Source organism: Stegodyphus dumicola, chromosome 7 (genome assembly GCF_044657685.1).
Source record: "Stegodyphus dumicola isolate Sdum_Otavi_A_Nest chromosome 7, ASM4465768v1".
Lineage (NCBI taxonomy): Eukaryota > Metazoa > Arthropoda > Arachnida > Araneae > Eresidae > Stegodyphus > Stegodyphus dumicola.
The window spans coordinates 204285029-204303283 of record NC_140774.1 but is presented as its reverse complement, the minus strand read 5'-3'; the positions used below and the strand labels follow the sequence as shown (position 1 = coordinate 204303283).

At 32.5% G+C, this 18255-nt stretch overlaps 1 protein-coding gene across 2 annotated transcripts in view; it reads left to right on the top strand.

The window, feature by feature from the left end:
- The window catches only part of LOC118202890 (gem-associated protein 5-like), a 153800-nt gene that overhangs the window by 116167 nt on the left and 19378 nt on the right, over nucleotides 1–18255 (top strand). For both annotated transcript variants that reach the window (XM_085821265.1, XM_085821266.1), the window contains exons 21-24: nucleotides 2921–3131; nucleotides 7686–7755; nucleotides 9592–9815; nucleotides 12061–12217. In XM_085821265.1, coding sequence (XP_085677391.1) covers nucleotides 2921–3131; nucleotides 7686–7755; nucleotides 9592–9815; nucleotides 12061–12217 — 662 coding nt within the window. The remainder of the gene's footprint in view (nucleotides 1–2920; nucleotides 3132–7685; nucleotides 7756–9591; nucleotides 9816–12060; nucleotides 12218–18255) is intronic.

Genomic DNA, 18255 nt, shown 5'->3' with positions numbered 1-18255 from the left:
TGATTGTTCTTGAAGTGCCAGAAACACCAGCACTATTCAGATCACTTCTGATGGCCGCTGATGACATTTTTCTATCTTGGAGACATAGTCTTTTTATTCTTCTGTCATCAATAGATGTGGTGCACCTTTTTAGGCCTTTTCCTTCTTTGTTTTTTTATTGAGTTTGTCTCCTGATATCGTAAACAAAACTTTCGGACTCCGATATCATCACTGAACCACCCACCTGTCTTGCAATTTCAGCATAGGAAAGACCACTTTCTCGTAACACAATAATATTACATCTCTTTCTAGGTGTCCAATCTACTCTTTTATTTGATGTCATTGCTTCTTGACTAAATATTAAAAATTTTTACAAAAATTCCTACTTGTAATTGCAGTGTATAAGAAACAGGTCCTCCTTCTACAGAACAAAGCAAAGTAATGAATTGTTTCAAGTGTAAACATGATGTCAGCTTCTACTGGCAGTTACTAACATTTGATTGGTTCTCAGATCAAGAACAGTGATTGGCCAGGAAAGCTAGACATTACAAACCACTTCATAACTGAGTTTTTTATTTATATTAAAGTACATACAGTCAAAAGTCGTTAATTCGGACACCCATATTCCGGACCTCAAAGCCACAAACTTTCTGCGCAAGCGTCGCGTTGACCCATGCGCATAGGTGTTTACGCATGCACATAAGACCTTTAGAGCTGTAATATGTGTGTGCACATACGCGTTTAATGTATAATGGACGGTATAAGCTAAGCTAAAATTATGTATTTCAGTTAATGTTGCAGATTGCGTTGTTCTTTAATCTTCGAATTGGATCCGGCTTGTTATTTTTTGCAGACTGTGTAACAGCAATTTTATAAAAGTAAGCTTAAACTTTCGATTATGTCAAATAGAATTTTCGATGCTGGAGCTCCCAAAGGATCTACAAAGCGAAAGTACGTTTCGATGTCCGTCAAACAAAAAGTGGAATTGCTGCAAAAAATGGATAAAGGCATATCCTTTGTTTCTCTAACCATTCCGAAATCTGTTTATCAATTTCACGCTGCTCTGCGGCCGGGGGGGGGGGGGAAACACTGTGACAGGCAATGAATTGGAAGTTGATCTGCCAGCACTATCCTTATCTTCAGGGCAGATGTTTTTATTTTATTTGGCTTATAATTCCTTACTAAATGTAGTATTTCATCTCGATATACTCCGTCTTTGATATGATTTAAATCAAATTCCTCGTGATTATAATTCGCTTCCGATAGTGAAGAAAGTGACGCAGAGGTTATTGAAAACGAAAAAATTTCGACTGACAAATTAGTCGGTATTCTCGACACACCAATTATAGGACTTTGTAACTGAACAAGAAGTTATGTCTGTTTATAGAATTAAAGAGAAAGTATTATCACATATAACGAAGCAACTTAAACAACTTACATTGAAAGAAATGTTTAATAAAATAAACAAATAAATATTAAAGTTTTTTTTTTTTTTTTTTTTTTGTAAATTTTCATAACCTTTAGATCATAATTGTTCTTTATTTCATAAATTACGGTTTCATATTTTTAATTTTATAATTTCTGATGCCATCTTACCAGATTTAAACTGATGATCTATAATCCGGAATCACCGAAGTCCCGACGAGTCTGGATTAACGACTTTTGACTGTATAACTTTTTTGTATTGCAAATAATTGAATTTTGTGTTTTGTATTGAATTCAGTAATAAATTCTCTTTAAAATGATATATGCAAGTTTGCATTTTGCGACACGTAACATTTTCTATAAGTATACAAAGTTCAAAAACATAAAAATTTCCAAAAGTGTCCACAATTTTAGCCACCACTGTATTAAAAGGTTATGTTTTTCACATCATCTGTTCTGGTGTTATTAGAGCAGTCCTGGAAATTAATAGCCCACACCTTGTAAAAAAAGGGGGGATAACTAATTAGTTAATAAGTGTGCCAAAATGGCAAACTTGAAACACTTTTCCCTTCTGTGTACATTAGACTGCAACATATTGATACATTTATTAGCTAAATTTGTATAATTACTTATTTTAGTCTCTATTTTCATGAATTTATGTTTGCTAAGATATCTGTATTATTAAAGAATGTAAGCAAAATATCTTACATTATAGGTTAAAAAATACTAAGTGACCAAAAAAATCTCATAATCCAATAAAGCTGGTCATGGCGCTCAGAGGATTAAGAAAAATCTAAACTGAGTTTTGAAAATACACTTCACTTACATTGCGTTGTAATAATAAAAGAGGGCAAACTTCACATCCCCATTATGTGTGTTGTGACAAAAAAAAAAAAAAAAAAAAAAACTACTAATGAGAAAAATTATTTTTGAATTTCAAAAGTGCATAAATCTACTTATATGTGTGTGTGGTGCATGCATACATTGGTCACTCATTAGTTTGGACGATATTTTTTGTTAGTTGTAGAGTTGGATGATCTTTTCTGGAACTGATTCACTTTACTGAGTAAATTACTCCTATTCCCGAAAAAGGGGTCGTAGCTTTCTTAAATGTTTGTGGCCAGCTTTTATTAGAAGCAAGTCAGGAATAATTATTGTTTGATTGAGTCAATTCTTGCAATCCCCACAGCTCGTCCAATTCTCTTTGCTTCAAGACCATCCCAATCCTAAACTCATTTAATTTTCCCACTCTTTGCTCCATTCTCGCTAATCACTCTTGAGTCATTTCTCGTTCCCAGTGTTTTTTAAGAAGGTTATTGTTAGTGTATGGTGAGTCATAAAAAAGAACTGATTCATTTCAGTGAGTGAACAATTCTGATCTAGTCTTGTAAAAGAACTGCCCATCTCTGGTAGGTTGTCTTTTTGATATTTGTATGGCTTGTCAGTGGGAGTGTGGAATTAACAGAAAGTTCTCATCTTTGTTTCATTCATTAATCTAAGTATTGTAATTTTCCAGTTGCATTGCTTTGAATGAACCTCTCAGAGCTGCTAAAATATTATGCAGTATTCCATCTGCCAAACATGCAAGAGTTGCTGCATATGTATGTAAAAAGTTCGGTTTGGAAAAAGAAGGCAAAGAATATGCATTTATTTGTTTGGAAAGATGTCTTATGGACTGTGATAATGAAACTTTCAGTGCTCTCTTGGATCAGGAGCCCAGTATCTCTGTAAGTATCAAATTTATTTTCAATAATTTAATAATTCGTTTTACTGATATCATATTTTTACAAAACTTTCTGATCTGATCTTTTATTATTTTATAGACAAATTTTGACCAATCATCCTACCAAAAAAATGTACTTTATACTAAATATTTCAATGTAAGGCTATTAGTTTTTTCATTTTAGCGGCAATTTAAATGTCATCTATAAAATTTAAAAACAATGGCATGGGTACCTTGCATTTACAAAATCCTGCCATATCATGTAGAAAGCAGTAACTGAGTAAAGAAACAGATTTCAGCAATATTCTCAACAGTTTTACTGTTAGAAAAACAAGAAATTTGAGTACTTAAAACATTTCTTTAAAATATTAATATAATATCTGAATTTGATTTTCTCTGTCATTTTGACATTTTACAATATTCTTGCTATGTATTGAAGGAGACAACAAATTTGATTTGCCCTGCTGAAAAAAATTCCTATCTATTTGTGTCTTCAGCAGTAGTATTTTGCTATATACGTCTTCCATAATCCATAAAGATAAACTGAAGTTTCAGTGATCTTTAAGTCATTGGCATGTTAGAGGACTTTGAAAAATATGAATAAAATGTATCGATTTAATACTTGCATAGCTTGGGTTTTTTTTTTTTTTTTTTTTTTTTTTAAAGTTCATTTGTGCAAGTCATAAAATTTTCTTAAAGCTAAATTTTATGTGTTTTTCTACACTTCTACTATTTAAAAAAATAATTTTCTGTCATTTAAATATCACTTCATTTCTGCTTCTTCAATAATCACAGCATATATCCATTTGTCACTAATTAAATGATTTTGATATAAATCTATAATATTATCTCTACATTCATCCTCTTGCCTAGGCAAACAACAAAGTACGTGATGCATTCTAGCTTATTTTTAAGATTTAAATCTTTGTTTATTTATTTATTTTTAATTTTTATTATTATTATTGATATAGAAGTATTTAAGAACATTACGATTTTTTGTTTCAACTCATTATACAAGAAATTTTCACTAAATGCTTACATTTCAGTTCCTCCCTTCTTTAACCAAAGTGTATAATTTCCTTTTAAAATGAAAATAGGCATTATGGTACATGTTTAAGATATATGAAAAACTAATTGGTTATGCACTCAGTCTATAACCAAGTATGTAAATGCTATTGCAACGTTAAGTTGCAAGACAAATTGCCAAGTCTGTTACTGTACAAAATTAATCAAATTTCATACCTTTAAGTTTTCTTTAAGCTTCCAAAATCAACTTACTTTGGAAGTGCTTTATGTCCCTAGAGTTCAAAATTAAGTATTTGTCAGTAATACTCAAATTAAATTCAAATGAGCAACATTTATAACCGCTCTTTTTTATCACATTGAAATTTATGCTAAAGCATTTTCTAATGATGATATATATTTATTTAAGTTATTGAATTTAAAAAAAAATATCTGTTTTTTAGGTAAAACAAACAAACAAAAAAGGAATGTAAAAAATTATATTAATATGAAAATATCTTTATAACCTGAGTGGTATCGTATGATATACGGTAACGGATTTGACTCTAATCACTTACTAAATGTCAGGTCTGTTATTGTTTAGATTTTAATAATATTTTTATGTTTATATACATTTTGTTCATTCTAATATTTTTTTTACTAAGGTATAGGGTCATCATTTTATTATTCAATATTAAAATGAATCAGCATACTTTATTTTAATATTAAAAATACTTGTCAAATAATTACCCACATAAATATTAAAATAGCACTTTAAGTAGCTGATACTTTAATATATGAAAAAATTGAATGCATTTATTTATACATGAAATAAGCACTAACAAAATGTAATATGACTCAAATTTTTCATGTATATTAAGTGGAAGTGAAAACTCATAAAATATTCCATTTCCTCTCATTGTTAGTTTTAGTTGTGGAAGAGTTCCTGTAATTTGGTCGGAATTAATGTATGATATACCATTTTCATCAATATGAAATATTTTCCAGTTGCAGTTGTTTGCTTTGAGACACATAATTTTAATTTAACTCTCCTCATCCATTTTGTTTTGGGTCACTGCAGCATATGTGTATTTTGTTCCATCCCTTACTTCCTCTGATAAAATATACCGAAACATAAACACCACCATACATTTTGTCAGCAGATATCTCCTCCAGAAACATATGCTTGAGTTTCTTTATCTACTTCAGAATAAAATTCCCTGTCAGAATCAATAGATATTTCATTCTCTGAGGAATTAGAATAGATCTTTTTATGGAGAACATTCTGTGTCTGAGGTTTCCTTTTCAGTTTAGAATGTTTTTTAAATTTCCCCATGGAAAAGCATTCACAAAATCCATTTCTTTTACAGCAACAGCTGGCATTCCTCTAAAAGAATTGTCCTTTGGCATTAGCAATTATTTGATGCATGCTAAGTGTTCCAGAAGGAGCTGGTATTTCAGATGGTAAAAGTTTTTGCACTGAATGGATGTCATTTTCATTGATGAAGAAAATCTTGACAACTGTTTTTCCTTTAATTTTTTCATGAAATTCATGGGCATCAAAAATGTCTACCACATAAGATATGAAACTGTCGGCCATTCTTTTAAATACTGCCCCCATGCCATCACCAGCTACTTTACCTTGACCAGCTTCAAAATATGACCAAGTGCTTTTCTGAAAGCCATGATGAAATAGCAAGTGGAGATAAGAATAAGATTCTTTTATTCTTTTACAGATAAGCAGGGCCGGGACGAGGGTGAGGCACTTGCCTCAGGTGAACAAATAGAAGGGGTGCCAGTTTAGCTATTCGATTAAAAATTCATAAATTTATTTTAAAACTATTGATTTTTAACTTTTAATTTCGGAATACATCAGGGAATATTAAAAGAATTTTGTGTTATAAGCAATACAGCTAAAAAGAAGAAAAACTAATATCATTAATTTATTTTCAGAGCTTTCACAGTAGTGTATATAATATTTTCTAACATTAAAATTTGTTATTGAAAGTAGCTTTAAGGAACTAATTACACTTTGTGTAGCAAATTGTAACTAAACTTTCATAGAAAATATTATACTGCCAACATTAGTTGTTCTTTGCTGTCTCTCATTAGTTTGACTTAAGCTCTTTACTCATAAAAAACTTGCCAAAGTCCACTAATTGAACATAGATGGTGACATAACTGCTGAGTTTTGCAGTTTCATAAATGCCTTCTGGAATAGCATCAGAAGGGTGATTGAAAATGAAATGTACCACATTTATTAGTTATTACACTTTTCTTTCTTTTTTTATAAAATTTTCAAACAAACGAGGCGCATGAATCAAAGTTTTTGGCTTGTATTCACACTCATGTTATGTACATGTTTTTGCTTGTATTCACACTCATCCCCCCACACAAATAGGTAAATAAATAATCTTGCGTTGTATACAGGGGTGCACATTTATCGCTTTGCCTCAGGTGAAAAAATATGTAGGCACGGCTGTGCAGATAAGAATTCTTTTCTGATGTTACTGTGTACAAGGACCATCAGGGAAAAAAATGAAAAGACTGAAACATTAGGTGCCCTGAATTTCAGCAGTCTCAGCACTGGCTTCAAGTGGGCCATATTGCTGCTGAACTGTGGTTGTAACTGGGTGAGATTGTACAAAAAGAAATGGGCTAAATTTCTCCACCAGTATATAGGACACCTTCATGACGACTAACCTGAGCTATTGATGCACCATACTTTACTTCTTAACTGAATTTGCAGGCATAATTTTCTGAGAAATCAACATATAGCAGAGCTTCATTAAATTCTAAATTATTTTTGCGAATTCTATAGCCTAAAAATTGCTGATTAATGTTAAAGACTTTTTTTATGTGTATTAAATCAGCTTCAAACTTTTCAATTAGCAACCCACTCATCCTTAATTTTTCTCTTTAGATATTTTTTGAACACATATCCCCCCCCCCCTTTTTTGCCTCTAACAATTTTTTCCCTCATCTCTTTTCTTTTTTCCCATGAATACTAATTAATGATGTCAGTTTTGTTAGGTACATTTACTGTCACTCTTTTATCACCACATTATGTGCAGTTATTATACATGCAAGCCATAGATTTCACCTTGCACATTATAGATGAATATAATGACTTAAGATCATTTGTCTGTAGTACTTTTTAACTAATTAACTTTTGTGCTTTTAACTTAAAATTAGAATGTACAATACATGCTCATGTATTCCTATTCTCAGGACTAGGTGTAAGGACATGGAAAGGATGAAATCTAATAAATGTAGTATATTATATTAAAATATTGGAATTTTCGCTACAAAATTTTTTGTATAAATTTTTTATTGCATCAATCAAATAATGTTTCTGTCACTTCTTTGTTTTTGTTCTCTTTTACATGCTGTTCTAAATAATGCTAGTGGAATACTTTAGATTCTCTGTCTTTTGCTGCAAGATTGTTCTAAAAATGTATAAATGACCTTTATTTAAAATCTTTCTGTCTTCTAAGAGACTTACTTTTATTAATTGCAACACTTCTAATTATTTCTGTTTTTTGCACCCCTTAAGATATACAAAGCTGTGGTTCGTGTTCATGAAATTTTTTATCAACATATGCATCATCTCAAGAACATAGATGGTAATTTTTTACTTTTGTGAAATTATTTATAGTATAGTTTACCTATTAAAGATTTAAAAAGTACACTTCAATATTTTGTGTCTCTGATAGTTATTTATTAATAAGTAAAGATATTAATTTCATATTTCTTTTCCTTATTGTGGAGCATGAAATCCTATTATGTTAATTGATGTGAGTATCATATATTATGCTCTTTTTTTTTTTTTTTTTTTTTTTTTTTTTTTTAAATCAGGATAATGACTGAAATTACAAAGGATAGGATTGCTCTTAAAAATCATGAATCTTTGGCTTCTGAGTGTAAATAATTTGTAACTGAGGATACTCTACATCATTTATATTATGCGATTATATATCAAACTATTAAAAGTGCTTGATGATAGAGGGTATTCATCTGGTATCTTATAGAAGGACATATTTTCTTTTATTCGTAAAGCAAAGACATAAAAAAAAGTCTATACAGTAGTACCTTGGTAAACATCATTAGTCTGTTTGAGATCCTTGAACATATACCAAACTTTTCATATAAGAAATAAAGAGAAAATAATGAATCTGTTCTTGTAAAAAAAAAAAAAAAAAAAAAAAAAAAAAAAAAAAAAAAAAATCTTATTGTTATTATTACATTATTTAATATTAAAATACAAGCATTGTGGATGAAATACATACTGTACATAAATGTTCAGTACAAATCCAGATTCTCACCATGCTGTAAGATCTCCAATCTTTTGTTTAGCCCCCTTGCAACATTAACGAATTTAATAGCATCTTTGTTTTCACAATCATAAAGATCAAGAACTCAAATAAATAAAATCCTGTAGGATATCAAATTAAATATTACTATATTTGACAATCATAATCATATTTTATTAATTCAGTTAGAGGAATCATGCATTATACAGTGAATTTATATGCATTTTGGGTTCCTTTGTGTTGTATGGGGTCATTATCCACGAGAGAAACCTTCCAGTTTTTCTGATTTCAAGGTTGGCAGCTGTGCCATATGTTAAATAACTATGTATAATCACTACGCCATTAAGTACTACGTATGATAATGCAGTTTCCTTAGTCCAGATCCAAAAACTATTCACCATAAAAAACGCTGCTGAAAATATTCAAGAGTTCATTCACAGAACAATCATCAGTAAGACCTCTTGGAAGTCAACAGAGTAAGTGAATGACATCAGTAAAAGTTCATGGATGAAGCTTGTGTTTCATTTTTCAGGGTGTAACCTAGAACTAGTCACAGAGCTGTTCGTAAAATTTCATCTATTTTACATGAAGTAGGTTTCAGTGAAGTAAATTGAACAGAATTGTTGAACTTACATCTAGAAAGCTAAGATTTAAGTAAGACAAGATTATTAACTTTAAAGATATTTATGCTTCAGTTTTAGTCAAAAAACTGCAACTCAAGAGAAATGTGTTGCCCCTTGTCGAAGCATAAGATATTTGTCTTTCCTATTTAATTAAACTCGACGATTGAAAAGAAATGTGTTGACATTATTCGAAATTTATTTTCCATGCCATTAGGCAAAGCATTAGATATTTAGTTTTTCTATCACATTTAGTATGTGTCTTACTTATTAATAAACTAAGTGATTTAAAAGCAGTAAATCTAGTTCTTCATCTATATTATTACTAACTGCTAGCTAAACTCATTTAAGATCATTTTCTATTTTATAATAAATATGTAAGGTTTCTATTTTATAATAAATATGTATTTTATTTGTATTTACTTATTCGGCTAATACAATTCCACTTAATGAGAATTTTATGAGCATTAATTACCTGTGTTAAGCAAGGAATTCCTTTATTCTTATCGCGTAAAATTTGTCTTTCCAGCTGTCCTTTTGAAAGAAATTCTGCAGTTTGACCACACTGATTTAAAAAGAAAATTCTGGCGTGGCAGTACATGCATGAGCTCTGAGGAATCCTTCCTTGTCTATGTTCTTAATACATTAGTAGATGAAGAATTATTGCCCAGAGATGAGTCCTCTCTCCAAAAAATGTATGAGGCATTGTTGATATTGGCTGCAAAAAGAAGTAGCTGTGATGCTCCATCAAAGGTAAATACAAATTGAATTATTAGAAACTTATTTTATGGTATCAGTTAGAATTAAAAATTTACAGTAGTGATTTAGTATGCATTTTATTACTTTTAATAAGTAATAATTTTTTACAGAGTGCCATAAAATATGGCTCTGCTATGCGATATTTATAATGTGTATGCTGTGTCACTCATATAAATTACAAATTTTCTAAGAAGTGCATAGCCCACCAGCGGCCAAGTCTCTGAACACTGGTAGATAGCCCTAGTGTGCTTTGCCATAATTAAATACACCTAAGAAGTGCATAAAAATTAGATTATTCTTATAATAATAAAAGTGAAAGCAATTGTAATAATAAATTAGAATATTGTTTTTATAATTTTATGAGGTGTATTCTAACAAATGTATACTTCTATTGTTTGGTGACATTAGTTTTGGTTTCCATATCTTTGCAATTTAATTTTGGTGAAGTGAGACTTCTTTATTATACACTAGTCATCAGAAGTAATGACCGAAATAAAGCATTATTGATAATGAAAAATCATGAATAGAAATTTGTACAAATGCATTAGTTAACATAAATTACAATGTTTTGCAATTGATTATTCGCAAAATATTTAAATTAAAACCAAATTTATGCAAATTAGAAAATAATGGACAAATTAAGTCTCCTCTTGTAGAAAAAATTTTCTTTAATATCATGTATGGTCACCTCGGACAGATGCATATTTCACATATTGATTTCATAGATTTACCAAAGTGTTGATCAGCTCTTGTGGAATTGCATGCAACTTTTCTAAAAGTGTACCTTTCATTTCCTAGAAAATCCTGGGAGGAATTTGGCACACTGAAACACAGCATCCTTAGCCATTCCACAGATGCTCAATTTAGTTCAGGTCGGGTGAGTAAAGTGGTTAATCCATGTGAGTGAAATCTTCAGCTTGCAATGAAACCAAGCATTGTCATACATTAGCAAAAACGCTGCGCCAACAGCCCCCTAAACAGTTCAACATGGAGTTCCAATACCTCGTCCGCGTATCTCCAAGCAGAACCTTCTCCTCCCCAAACTATTTAACAGCCGTCATGAAAATAGGATATTTCAGAGACACAGGAAGACAAGTTGCGTGTTCCTTCCTCTCTCCAGATCAAAACACATCTGGATCAGTGTTAAGACTATATTTGGATTCATCAGTAAGCAATACAGGGGCCCAGTCATCTTAGCTCCATGAAACATGACAACAGGACCCTCCGAAAGCTGGAGTGAGTGGTATACGAACCATTAGTTTTCTCTCATACTTCGTTAAGTCTTCGTACAGCAGTGGAATGGCTAATATTGTGGCAGCCTGGAGGCCTAAAACTAAATCTTTGCAGTTTTTTTTTTTTTCCCAACGACAGAAAGCGTGTTTTGGTGCAGTTGTTGTTGTTGGAGCCTCTTGAACAGACTGTCGATCAGCTGATCCAGTGCTTAAAAAGTGGGTCCAAACTCTTGCTCTGACACTTTGAGGGATATTCAAATCTTGGGTGACTTTCATTTGTGTTTGGCCTCACTTAATTCTACCAGTTACCTGCCACTTTTGACCTTCACTTAATTATACACCTTTGAGTCATTCCTACTGAACACTGATCACTTCCAGAAACCACATTCACTTTAAACAACACTATAGACTGAAATTCCAACATGCGTCCATTGTGCGCTACATTCTCAATCACGGAATTTGCATATTTCCAGCACTGGCGTATGTGGTGATGTTCAATTTTGTGTTCAAGTGTATCTAATCAACATAAATAATTACAGCATTGATCATTGGTTGCAAAATTAACTTGGTGAGCACATTTTTTCTCAGTATCCTTTAATCTTGATGGCCAGTGTAATTGGTGATACGGTTCTCTTTGGATAAATCAGAAGAAGTCTGAATGGTGTAATAAATAAAATCAGAATTCAAGCAGAAACTGTTAACTGAATAAAGATTTTTTACAGCATATTAATGGGTTACTTCATGATTTAGTACATATATTGCAGTCAACTGTACCTTCTTGAAAAATATGCAGCTCGGTGCATTCAGTTAGTTTTACAGTTGAAAATTTTGTGCTTTTACTGCATAATTTACTACTACTAATAAAACTACTTTAAACTACTTTTTTTCTTTCATCTTTGCATGTATCAGAACTTATTAAAATGTGTAGTTTTTAAATTTATAATTTTTTGACATAAACCAAAAGTTTTTATGCAAGTGTTGATGTATTTTCTTTACTTTTCTTATAGGCCCATATTTTAATTGCTACTTACATAACGCAGTATATTATCTGTACATTACTGGGAGATCATGATCTTGCTAGGAAGTTTTTTATGAAAATTTTCAAAGCATCTTACAATGTGGTTTTCTTACCTAGAATTATTTGCTCTCTCTTTTTGCCATTAGGTAAGTTTGCTTTTTGTGTTGTAATTAGTTGCAATAAAATTTATCGTAAAGTTTTCTTTATTTTTGCACTATTAAGTGGGAGTTGGTCAAAACACTTTAAAATAAGTGATTCTTTTACAAATGCAGAAATTTGTCTTGCATTTAAAAAGTATAATGTTTTTTCTATTTAAAATACTATGCAATAAATACTTTTATTAATTTCAATGCCTTATGACCATTGTCTGGTTGTAATACACCAGAGCTTAATTTTTTTTGTCGTGAAACCTATTCAGCCAACCTGTGCTTAGGTATTTTCTGACCGCCCGCCTTTTCCCAAAAAAGAGGTTAAATTATATAGATTTTGAAATTTGGTTGCATTTCTATAATATAAGCAGTTGACTATAGTTCATTTAATTAAGGTTCGTAAAGGGGTATGTTTAGCAAAATTTTATCCTTTAAATTCAAATATTAAAAAGGAATTTTAGTTATAAATTGAAAAAGATGATAAGTATATTTTTATTAAAAATAGAAAATCTTGCAGGACTTTCATTTTTTTTCATTATCTAATGCTTAAGCATTCGCAGGTTCTATAAATCTCCGATACAGGCTGTATGTTTCCTTATTATAGAATTCTAAAATTTAATGTCTAAAATATTTATTTTTATTTTTATCAGCACTTTGTTCAGAAAGCATATTTCATATTTAAAATTCATATAAATTAAGTCATCAGCCAGTTAATTGTTATATATGAATTATTTGCAAAATACTATTATATCCAAAATTTCTTAAGTATATGAAAATGTACCTTAAATTTTGGGCACTTTAGTGTCATCCATGAAATTGTCACCAAGGAATGCGATTTAGCTGCAACTATGGATAAACATGACATGACAGCCTACTCATAACATCTTTCTTTAATTTTGTTTGATGTAACCTGGATTGATTCTCAATAAGCCACCTTTTATTTTCATGAATAGTGTATAAATTAAATGTTACTGTTTTGTTGCATTCTGGGAAAAAAAAATAGTGATCATAATAATAATAATACAGGGTTGCCAATTCTCCCGATTTCCGACAATTTTCTCACCAACCCAATTTACAACGTATTTCTCTCGACTTTCTCTTATTCTAAAAAATTTCTCACGATTTTTATGTAGCCTGGCTTAATACTTCATTATTTGCACAAAAAAATAAATAAATAAATTTTATAAAAAAATGTGCTTTGAGATGTCTGAAAGCAGTTGGATTTTCTCTAGATTACCTATAAAAGAAATAAAAGAAAAACAAAGTCATTTCGTCAGTGAGCACATCAGTGAATCGTTTCACCAATGAGCACCAAACAAGATCAACGTTATTATTTAATTCATCTTAGCAACTGAGTGGGGCAAGTGCATGTGATTTCAAGGAATAGTTTCCGAAATTATGATTTTCTTTATAGTTATATCTGCAAAAAAGGTAAAATACTAATGTACTTTTCAAAAATTGTACACAAATGACTTTCCTTCTAGTATTTCCTCAAGGAAATGTAATACATTTTCAATGTGTACCGTTTGTCAATGTGATTTTTCGAATTTGCCCGGTGGAAGGATTGTTGTTCTCAAACATGTGTGTACACAAAAACATAAGGACAGTCTGAATTCTATTTGGAGGGGGCGGGGGAATCTTATTTTTTGTGGAAACAAAAGACCAAAAAAGTAATCAATACAAAATGTCTGTTCACTGCCTTTTTTACTGGAGCACTTACCTGCCACTGAATGCATCATATCATGCTGCAGCTTTATTTAGAAAAATGTTTCCCGATAGCTTGAGTGCAAGGGCCAAAATGACTCGATTGTTAAAGAAATTGGTTACTGATTGCATTAAAATAGCTCCATTCTGCCTCTCTATGAATGGGAGCAATAATACTGATTCAAAACTGTATTCAGTTGTTGTTTCTTTTTTTATTACACACATTCGACAGGCTTTAATATTGCATAGCTAATTATTGAAACTTTAAAAGAAAATACAATTCTTCTGGGTAATTGCTTGGAACTTGGTGCCAATAATGCACCAGTAATGGTTGGCTTGAAAACTGGTGTTGCAGGCATCTTAAAAAAGGAAAATTCAGTTTTGCAAATTATGAGGCGTACCTGTCACCTCCTAATTTAGCATCTGAAAAATGGACAGCTTCTTTACCAATAAGTGTGGATGAACACATTGTTGATATTTATTATTACCTTGAAAGGAGTTTGAAAAGGAAGGAAAAATTGAATTCAACAGCTGCGTAATTCTGAAATAAGAAAAATTTTGAAACGTGTACATGTTGGCTATCTTTAAAGAAATGTTTATCGAGAATTCTCAACCCAATGGAACCCACGTCTTGCATTTTTCAAAGAAGTAAATGCTTCTGGAGTTAAGATATAAGGCTGCATTGAAAGTTATAAAGTACCTAAAGTAAAGGGGAGATGTAGTTATTAGTTACATTGTTAAAAATAAATGTGAGAAAAATGAAGTAGTTTTTGCACATGTGAGCAATAAAATTGGCAATTCTCAAAATAATACTGCAAAATATAAACGTAAAGCTGATGCAAATTACTCTCAAAATAAAATTTTTTAAAAAAGTGCTCAACAAGGAATACATTTTCTGATTACTGAGTTTATCTTGTTAAGAACGAATATTTATGTTTTTGTCTTTGGACTTTAACAAAGCTTTTTGCTTTTTTGTACAATTCATTTTGCCATCATTCGATGTTCTTAACATGGTTCTACAAAGCACAATTCCATTAATTCATGTTTTACCATTGGTGATTTATGATCTGTTTAAAAACATTTTATCAAAATTTGTAAAATCAGTCTTCTTTTTTTCTTTTTCTTCCCCCTAATTCTATATATAATGTGATTTGTAATAAAAAAGAAAATCAAAAGAAAGATAAAGATTTGGTAATAGGGACTACAATTAACAAAGTAGTGGAAGAACTTTTAGAGAAAGATAAGCTGCATGTCTTGGGCAATACAATCCCTGGAGATGGAGAAAACCAAGGCACTTAGCACAATATAGCACAATAACTTCGATAAATATCATATATACACTATAACATATATACACTAACAACATATATACATACAGATGGAGGACAAAATAATAGGAACACTTGTGAAATAATGGAAAATCTTTATTAATAGGAGGTTGGACCACCCTTTAACTGAAGTATAGATTGAATGCGACGTGGGATAGATGCATAAAGTTCATGGACTTAATATTCCTTTAAAGGAATATTTTCAATTATTTCAGGAGGAATGGCTTAATATTCCTTTAAAGGAATATTAAGCCATTCCGGTCTCTTAATTCCGACAGTCCGGATGGAGGTGGAAATCGGGAACGAAGCTTGGATTCCAAATATGCCCATAAATATTCAATAATATTCAAGTACGGAGACTGAGGGGGCCAAGCGAGATGTTCAATTGCATCGTCATGCTCTTCGAACACCTAGCAATGTGGATGGGAGCGTTGTCGTCTTGAAAAAGCAGTCACTCCCCAGGGAATAGTCTGGACAAAAGGATGTGATCCTCCCATGCAGAATAACAAGTGGCCCAAGACCGCACCAAGATATCACATCCTATACCATAATGGCGCCACCCCCATGCTTCACAGTCGGCAAGAGGCAGTCAGGATGAAATGCTTCTTTGGCCATTCTCCAGACATAAACACGTCCAGTCGTCTGAAATAGGGTGAATGACGATTCATCTGACCATATTACCTGTTGTCACTGATGTGGGGACCAGCCTTTGTGATCTCTGCACAATTAGTGTCGCTTGAAAGCATTGGTTTCTCTCACCAAGGGTTTACGAATTGCCACTCTGCCATAAATGTTCACAGCATGAAGTTCCCTTTTGACAGTTTTTGTTGAAACGGGGTCCTGGAGATGCCTGTTCATTTCAGATGCTATCTCGGATAACGATTGCTTGTGCTTTCGGGCTACTATACACTTCAAGACTCGTCTATCCCTATCAGCCAGCTTTGATTTTCGGCCACTGTTGTGCTTTGAAAACTTCGTCTTACCCTCTTTCATGTACGCTGTCATAACGGCTGATACCCTACTCCTTGCACACCCCACAAGGTTTGCTGTTTCCGTAACTGATGCTCCATTTAAACACGCTCCAGCTATCATTCCTCTTTGGAACTATGACAGGTCTGACATTTTAACTTCTCACAGACGGTTCAATCGAAGCATGCAACGCAGGTGACTGCTGTTGACGCTCAACTAGGTGGCAGACTTCTGTTGCAGGTGACGTAGCTGTACTGAAGGTGTGAAATACGTCATATTTTTTCACAGGTGTTCACATTATTTTGTCCTCCATCTGTATATGTACACTAAGATTATTATTTTTATTATTGTTATTTACATACATACACTAGAGGACTATATACTATGGCCATAGTAAAAGCCTATCCTGTTGTAATGAATGATTGTAGGTTTAGAATTTGATGGCTTATGGATTCGAAGTAAGACATCATTCAGCCTGTTTAGAAAAGTATAAGGACTGTCCCAGGTAACTCTAATTTAGGAGAAAGTCCTTTCCATTGAATCAGATTCCATAACCACACCTTGTCTCTTTTTTGAATGTGTAGAAGAAACGTCCTTTACTTGTCTCCTATAGTAGGAGCAAAACTTCAGGAAACTTCTCAGCTGATGATCATTTTCAGGGCTTCTCCAAACTTTAATTGCTGGCACTTTCTGTGGATTGCATGCACATTTTCAGCAGAAATGACATGTCCACTTCCTGTTTAATTTTAGATTGGCTTCATTCAGTTCTTTAAGCACCTTCCTAATATTTTCTAATAACTCTTCAAAACTCTTCTCACCAATAATGATGTAAATCAGACAGGCTTCGTAAGAAAGACTTTCAACATGATCTCCATGAGGCGTTCGAATATTACTGGTACATTTTGCCAAAGTCTTTGTCTGGTAGTAAATGATGTCTTTTCTTACATTTTAAATCAACTGTCAAAGCTATTTGTGGTGAGAATATCGTCAATTCTGTGAAGAGGGTATGCAGTACAAAGCGCATCTAAAAACAAAACTCGCAAACTCATCTCTCAGTACTCCAAAGTGTATTTTGAACTGAGGAACTGATGCTCTCTCTGGTCTTATATAGTTCTTTGCCAGCCGCCAAGATATTTCCAATACTTCTCATTTCTCAAAATTACTGCAATGCATATACAGTTACATATAAGTGTTGGATACAGTTAGTTACATATAGGGATCAATTACAGTTATAGAGGAGGAATTTGGTGCTCTAAAGAATCCCACACATGCTCAATCAGATCAAAGTCTGGTGAGTAAGATGGCCAGTCCATTTGATTGATATCTTCTGTTTGCAAGTATTCTGACACCACAAATGCTCGAAGAGGCTGAGCATTGTCATCCATTAGAAAAAACTCGGAGCTGACAGCGGCCATAAACAATTTAACTTGGGGTTCCAATACATTGTCCACACATATCCGAGCAGTTACAAAACCTCCTTGAAAGATATACAGCTCGGCATGGCCATTTGTCATGATTCCACCCCAAACCATTAATTAAACTATGGTTGCGGAAAAGGGCTATTTCACAAACAAGGAAAGGCAAATTGCGTGTTCCTTCCCTCTTTCTCTCTCAAGGTCAAAACACATTTAGAATCACTGTTCAGACTATATCTGGATTTGTCAGTAAACAATACACGGGCCCAGTCGTCCTCACTCCAGTAAACATGATGACGGCACCAGTTTAAACAGGTTCCTCTAGAAGCTGGAGTGAGTGGGACATAAACCATTGATTTTTCTCGCAATGCAGTCCAACCTCATTAAGCCTTCGTGTAGCAGCAAAATGGCTAATAAAAATTACTGTGGCAATATGATGGTCTAATCAAATCTCTGGTAGTCGCTTTGCGGTTTTTTCGAACCAACAATGACAGAAAAGCGTCTTCTGATGCAGGTGTTGCAGTTGATTGCCCTTGACCAGCTGTTTATCAACTGATGCAGTGCTTAACCTTCTAAATCCGGGCCGAAATTCTCATAATATAGCCTTCAGACCAGCGCA